Consider the following 6,953-nt stretch of genomic DNA (forward strand, 5'->3'; position numbering starts at 1 on the left):
ATATATATATATATATATATATATATATATATATATATATATATATATATATATATATATATAAAATATATATATATATATATATATATATATATATATATATATATATATAAATATATATATACATATATACATATATACATATACATATATATATATACATATATACATATATACATATATATATACACATATATATATATATATATATATATATATATATATATATATATATATATATATATATATATATATATGTATTTATATATTGATCCCCACTCACCCTATCTCATAAAAACAACAATTGATCTGCGTATTTTCTTGTCAACTACTCATCAAAGCGCACATTTAGTTCAATATTCAATCAGATTAGTTTTTGATTCTTACATTTTTTGTTTTAAAAAAAACAGCTAAGAACAATTTTTAAAAACATTTGCATTACCTTAGCTTACTTGGATGACTTGTAAACAAATGACAAAACTGTAAAGTTGATAAATCACACAGCTGAAACAGTTCACCCAACACTTCGTCAACTAAAGATAGTAATATATGCTAACAACTGTATCGAACAACTTATAAATCGGGGGAATTTTTATTTATCCTATAAAAAGAAACACAGTATTTTCTTAAACGTGTAAACGTTTCAGTGTAAACGTCAGCATTTTGAGTGTGGTATCGAACCTTTTTACGACTTCAGGTATCGAATACATATCTCTTGGGGTTTTTGAAAAAATGGATATTTCCCATTATGTGCCCTATAACTTATAAGAGTTGAAACTATTTTTATTGACACGAAATATGATTAATTTTTTACGCTAAAATATATGGGGGACAATAAAATATAGTATAGAAAATCAGCTAAAAAATCAAACGCTTTGTATTTTTAATTTCACATTTGGTTTGAATTGTGCCCACTGTAATATACCATCTCATGACCTTTGTTTCTTGACGTTGTATGACCTATTGCGTAATTTAAGCGAAGTAAAATAATTTGTGTATGCTCAGACTTCTCCTCGCTGCATTAACCAGCTAGAATGTCCGCACTCTTTGTTTATTAACTCCTTCCTTTGTTCTTGTTTGATTATTTTAGGGTTATTAAACAACAAATGTGACCCACTTAAGTTAAATGTTTTTTTTTCAAGTTTATTATTGATTAAGAACCCCCGATCAGAGGCGTAGCGAACCATTCCCGGCGCCCGGGGGACAAACTTTCAATTTGCACCCCCCCCCTCCTCAAACTTTCGATTTGCATCCCCCCTCGAACTTCTGATTTCCACCCCCCCCCCTCAAACTTTCAATTTGTTTTTCAAACCCATTTTGGCGCCCTTCCCTAAGGTCGGCGCACGGGAACATATGTTTCCCCCCCCCCCCCCCCCTCGCTACGCATCTGCCCCCGATGTAGCACGAAACATTTTTCTATTCTTTTTTAATTTCTTTATTATGTTTTGTTTATGTTTATACTTCAATTCTTCAGTACCATAAATACTACCATACTGGTAATGCTCATTTAGTGTCAGATATCAACAGTCCATTTTGTACTGAACGACTGACAAACGAGCACAAGAACAGATTAGACTGTTGAACCATGTTTGACATTTTGCTCTGGTCTGTGACGATTGTTTATCGTGTAACAAAAAACGCGAGACTTCCAAAGTAAAATTAAACAAACAAGAGTAGCGATTAGTGAACTTTTATTTTTTAAATTAGACACAATATTTAACAAGTAAAAACTGAAATTCATATGTAATATTGGTTCGTGGCATTTATTTTTCCATAGTGCAAACACATTCACAAATGACGTGTTTTATATAATTTAGTTTTCATTAAGTTTTACCAACCGTACAGTTTTTCAATGAAACACATTTTTCAATCATTATATCGTCTACCATATATTATTTCCAACCATACAGTTTTGCCAGCCATACCATATTGCCAGTTATACCATATTGCCAGTTATACCATATTGCCAGTTATACCATATTGCCAGTTACATCATATTGCCAGTAATACCATATTGCCAGCCATACCATAATGCCAGTTATACTATATTGCCAGCCATACCATATTGCCAGTTATACCATATTGCCAGCCATACCATATTGCCAGCCATACCGTATTGTCAGCCATACCATATTGCCAGCCATACCATATTGCCAGCCATACCATATTGCCAGTTGTATCATATTGCCAGTTATACCATATTGCCAGTTATACCATATTGCCAGTTATACCATATTGCCAGCCATAGATTATTGCCAACCACACAGTGCTGCCAACTATTCAATATTGTCAACCATGAAGTATTTACAACCATACATAATTGCCAACCATTCAGTATTGCCAACCATACAGTGCTGCCAACCACTTCCATACAACTACCCATCCATCTCTCAACCATTTTAATAATTTATTACAGCTATAGGCCTACCCATACATTTCACTATCACAAAGACATTTCAGTAAAATTTACTCGGTACAACATTCAACATTATTTATATGACACACCAATATACATGTGTTGTTTATTGAACTCACTTACTTGTGTTCTTTTAATTTAATTTAGAATAGAATAGGTATTAAATATCCACACTAATCATTCTAAATACAATAGCAATTTAGGCATACGTTTTGGTTTTTGCTGTGTTAATATTGATAGGCTACTTTACAAATCATAAAATAGAATAGTATCGAGCATAGATAATATTTTTATTAGTAATGTTAGTGTCTTTTATTAAGTGGTTTTTACTATGTGAAGGTCCAGATGACTTTTATTGTGTTTATATCTAAAAGATGTGTTTTAATACATTTGATTTGTATTTGCTTGATGATTTTAAACTGATTGCATTTAATTATAGAAATATACTTATCAAATACATGATGTTGGGACTAAAAATCAAAATAAAATATACTTTTATTTTTAAATTTGTCATTTTAAAAATTAAAAAAAAATGTATTTCTTGTAGTGTTTTTTGTAACATCTATAATAACAACAGGTCCAGTGATACATAAGCACAGCGATCATCGATAAAGTAAAACAAAATTATTTTATCTGCTGTTGACATCATCTAGTTCCAGGTGACGTCATAGTTACCATCCCACCTCAACTCCACCTCCCCCTTTAGTGGCCACCTGATGTGGTCAAACATGGCCTCAAACATCTTGATGTCATCACGTGATGGACTCTGGAGATCCCTGATGATTTGAACGATGTTTTGCTGCTCCTGTGCTCTTTGTCCGTAGTAGGGAAACGTGAAAATGACGTCACCGCTTAGCCTAGCATTGCACTGGAACTGTCCTGAAATCAAATGGTAAGCTGGTATCACGTAATTGTTTTGTTTGGATATCGAATCATGAAAATTTTGTTTTTATTCGGATATTGAAACATAAAAAACCCCCATTAAAATGTGTTTCGCCTATCGAAACTTGAAAAATATAAAAAATTGTTCGGAAATCGAAACATATTTTTTTTGAAAGATAAAAACTTACACCATTAAAAAAAAACTTCATCACCATCAAATATGTAAAATCAGTCAGACATTTCACTCAAACGACGATCAAACGAGACTAACACTAAACACACACTCTCTCTCTCTCTCGGCCCCAGACTTGACCAGTCCTAGGTACACACTAACGTACACACAGACACGCAGACACACTTCCCTAAACTCGACAATTGATCCGAAAATTTTGCTTAAAATATTCACCAGAAGACGACTCTATAAACCAGAAAATGGCCGACCAACAAAATAGTCTACAAAAAAAAAGGCCGACCGAAAAAATGGCAGACCAATGAAATGGCCGACTAAAACTGTACCTGTGAATGAGCACTCTTTTGGCGAGATTGTGGCGGTGACCGTGCCGCCTATGGTGCTAGGCCGCCCACCCTGGATTTTGATTGGCTTGCCGTTCCTGCTTTCTTCTACAATATCACGGCCTACGTTGACCTTGACGGAGGCTCTCTGGGCGTTATTTGGAAGTGAAATCTCCACTTCTTTATTGATGCCTAATGTAAAAAGTTATTCGATTAATTATTAATTTCTGATCAATATGGTTTTAGTGAAATTAATTGTGATAAATGTTAACAATAACTTATTGAAATTTTAATCAATAAAATATTTGAAATAATTGAAATACCTATACATGAAACATTAACCATTCGTGTAAGATTAATCAAACAAGATTAAAAATAACTAAGCGTTGTCTACGAAGTAATAATTGCGTTTCACTGTTGTAGCTTTCAATAGCTTTTCATTAGCTAATTCTTGTTTAAGAAATTTATTTTTTTATATGTTTGAACTGAAAAACATCGAAACTTCTTTTAATATAAAATTAGATTTTTTTTTTTTTTTTTTTTTTTTTTTTTTTTGTGAAGTCTAAATAGAGAAAGTCTTTATATATACTGAAGCACTTATTTTAGATTTCGATGACCGCTTTTTGTCTTAAAGACAACTCGTCAAAAAAGACTCACCGAGTAGCTTCCCCTGCTGAATAGTGACCGAGTCAACGACTTCTGAGTTCTTCTCAATCTTTAAGTCACTGTACAGTTCAGTCATGTTAGTGCCGTACTTAAGTGTCACCTGAAACAGCGACAAGAGTTAAACATAGTGGCTAACTCACAGCGTTTTAAGGGTTAATAGCCGGAGTGGTGTTCTATAGGTGAATTAGCGCGGCAAATTGCAGGATATAGAGGGTTAATTGTGATGGAAATAGTAGATACTTCATGTTAAATATTGATAGAAATTATTATCATCATGAGGCCTAGTTAACAGTTTGAGGTTTAGACAGGAGATCAAGGTTAAGAGTGCATTGAGGGTAGTCCATGCAACAATTTCTTATAATTATATTACGTGTGCAACAATTTCTTATAATTATATTACGTGTGCAACAATTTCTTATAATTATATTACGTGTGCAACAATTTCTTATAATTATATTACGTGTGCAACAATTTCTTATAATTATATTACGTTTGCAACAATCTCTTATAATTACCTTACGTGTGTAACAATCTCTTATAATTACCTTACGGGTGGGGCCATTCTTCTGTGCCTTCAAGTTGTCCTGAGACCATGTGGGGGTCTCAAGAGTGAGCTTCAAGTTTCCTAGGTTTATCTCTGGCTCTGTTTTTAGGGCAAAGGAGTTTTAATCAAACGTAAAACATAATAGTCAATACAAGTTTGGTTATCTATTTAGGTAAAACGAACTAAAAATTAAAACACACCAACCGATCAATTAGATGAAACATTAAAACCGATAATTTTCAAATTCTAAATTTAAAAAAAAAAAGACATTAAATGTAATTCTAAAATATTATAAATTCCAAAATACTTGGGTAACTGTTACCTAAAAAATAAAATCAGTGCTAATGCTTTATTAGTAATGAAGATTTAAAATTTATTCTAAAAACGGGTTAAATTCCTCTCAACATATAATAAGATATGAGAAAAGCCACTCACGGAAGTTCCTATATTCTGGATTCGAATGAAACCATTCTAGACAGACTTTCTTCATGTCAAGACCTGATGCCATACTTTATGTCTGCTGAAGACATAAATCTGCATTAGCTACTGTAAATATGGGAATACTGCTATGTACAAATAAATATCTGTACATATACACAAACGACGTAAACACATATCATATAGACACCATATGTAAATGGCGTAGCTACCGTAAATCTAGCGTAAGCAAGGCATAGGGCCCAAGGCAAATAGGGGCCCTGTTTCGAAAGTTTGAGGGGGTGGTGGGTGCAATTCGATAGTCTGAGGGGGGGGGGGGTGCAAATCGAAAGCCTCTGATGGGCCCACTAACACTTTTTGCATATGGGCCCAAAAATCCTAGCTACGCCACTGCCATATGTAAGACGGATAATATGTGCCTGGGTAGACTACCTATCATACGCATAAAGGGGGTGGGGGTGGCACGAATCACAAGTAAGCCGGTGGGCGTTGGCATTGAGCAATAGTTAGCACAAGTCGCATCAAAATGTGAACTCTACTTCATCTACACTACTAACCTCCAGATATGATGAAAATTTCACTTGGATCTCACAATAAATAATCACACCAAATAGATCTATGTAGTATAGAACAATACAATTTCCTCGCACTTGTGTCTATCATAAAAGATTTGATTCTCATCTATCAGATGCACATATTTCGTCTGCGTTGTATTTCCCTATGTCGTTAGTTCATCTCTAGCTTGTGTATTATGTAACGCTTAGGTTTAAGATGTCGGTTCATTGATCTTATAGTATTGTCTCTCCAATTATGTAGGTATGGTTAAATCTTGATTAACATGCAACCCTATACAAATGTTACATATAAGTACTAACAAAATATCTACTTACCTTTTTGGGTAATCGAATTAATAAAACCAACAAAATTTACGGTAAAAATTTTTTTTTTTCAGTTGATGAAATTATAATATAGATGTCGTAGCTATTAAATACTATAAAGATGCGTGTTATGTGAACTTGTGATATATTCCTTTAATATTTTCTTCTCTCCCACTAAACTCACAGTTAGCACCTGGCTTATATACCCACTGTGTCGTACCTATGACGTATGACCTAACGGATTTTACCGCCAACACCGAAACCCTTGAACACGTCATCAGCAGAAATTGTATTTATTTCAAACCAAATTTGATGTTTCTCATCTTTAAAAATAGCATTCGATTCTATTAGGTGTTGGACGATCTCGTAATTTAGTGGATTTCTGATACCGAAACCACGTCAGGGCATATCGACTATCGCGTAATCGTTCCGACATACCATCACGACGATACCGAATCTTGACACTATTATCTGTTACGATTATTTATAACCTTTTACGTGGCTGATCTGTAAAATGAATCGTGGTTTTACTCATGATACTTACTTATACAAATCTCCACTACACATTTAAAGTTTCGTTTTTAAGGATAAATTGTTTATATCACTTGGTTATTTG

General features: G+C 33.4%; 2 protein-coding genes across 4 annotated transcripts in view; both read right to left on the bottom strand.

Annotated features, from left to right (window-relative positions):
• Positions 1-583, bottom strand: part of LOC131939507 (uncharacterized) — a 4,158-nt gene extending 3,575 nt beyond the window's left edge. The window contains exon 1 of one of the 2 annotated variants that reach the window (XM_059297882.1): positions 443-583. The gene's annotated coding sequence lies outside the window, so the exon portion shown is untranslated. The remainder of the gene's footprint in view (positions 1-442) is intronic. The other variant, XM_059297969.1, reaches the window with a different exon arrangement.
• A 1,094-nt stretch (positions 584-1,677) lies between these two features.
• LOC131939360 (uncharacterized) lies at positions 1,678-6,531 on the bottom strand. 2 transcript variants are annotated; one of them, XM_059297756.1, is made up of 6 exons: positions 6,350-6,531; positions 5,457-5,538; positions 5,023-5,120; positions 4,469-4,577; positions 3,815-4,003; positions 1,678-3,295 (listed from the first exon to the last, which is right to left on the bottom strand). In XM_059297756.1, the coding sequence occupies exons 2-6, from the start codon at positions 5,527-5,529 to the stop codon at positions 3,066-3,068; spliced, it is 699 nt and encodes a 232-aa protein (XP_059153739.1). In that variant the 5' UTR covers positions 5,530-5,538; positions 6,350-6,531; the 3' UTR covers positions 1,678-3,065. The 2 variants fall into 2 exon arrangements, with proteins under 2 accessions (XP_059153739.1, XP_059153663.1); XM_059297680.1 differs by having other exon boundaries at positions 5,457-5,541.
• Positions 6,532-6,953: the final 422 nt, after the last annotated feature.

This window comes from Physella acuta, unplaced genomic scaffold, assembly GCF_028476545.2.
Source record: "Physella acuta isolate Inbredline_101_S28 unplaced genomic scaffold, ASM2847654v3 ptg000006l, whole genome shotgun sequence".
Lineage (NCBI taxonomy): Eukaryota > Metazoa > Mollusca > Gastropoda > Physidae > Physella > Physella acuta.

Excerpts from the sequence above, each read along its gene's own strand:
- LOC131939360 (XM_059297756.1), bottom strand. The coding sequence starts at position 5,529 with ATGGCATCAGGTCTTGACATGAAGAAAGTCTGTCTAGAATGGTTTCAT. Across the intron at positions 5,121-5,456 it reads TCCAGAATATAGGAACTTCC|AGCCAGAGATAAACCTAGGA; the intron begins GTGAGTGGCTTT and ends CCCTAAAAACAG. Across the intron at positions 4,578-5,022 it reads AGAATGGCCCCACCCGTAAG|GTGACACTTAAGTACGGCAC; the intron begins GTAATTATAAGA and ends TCGCTGTTTCAG.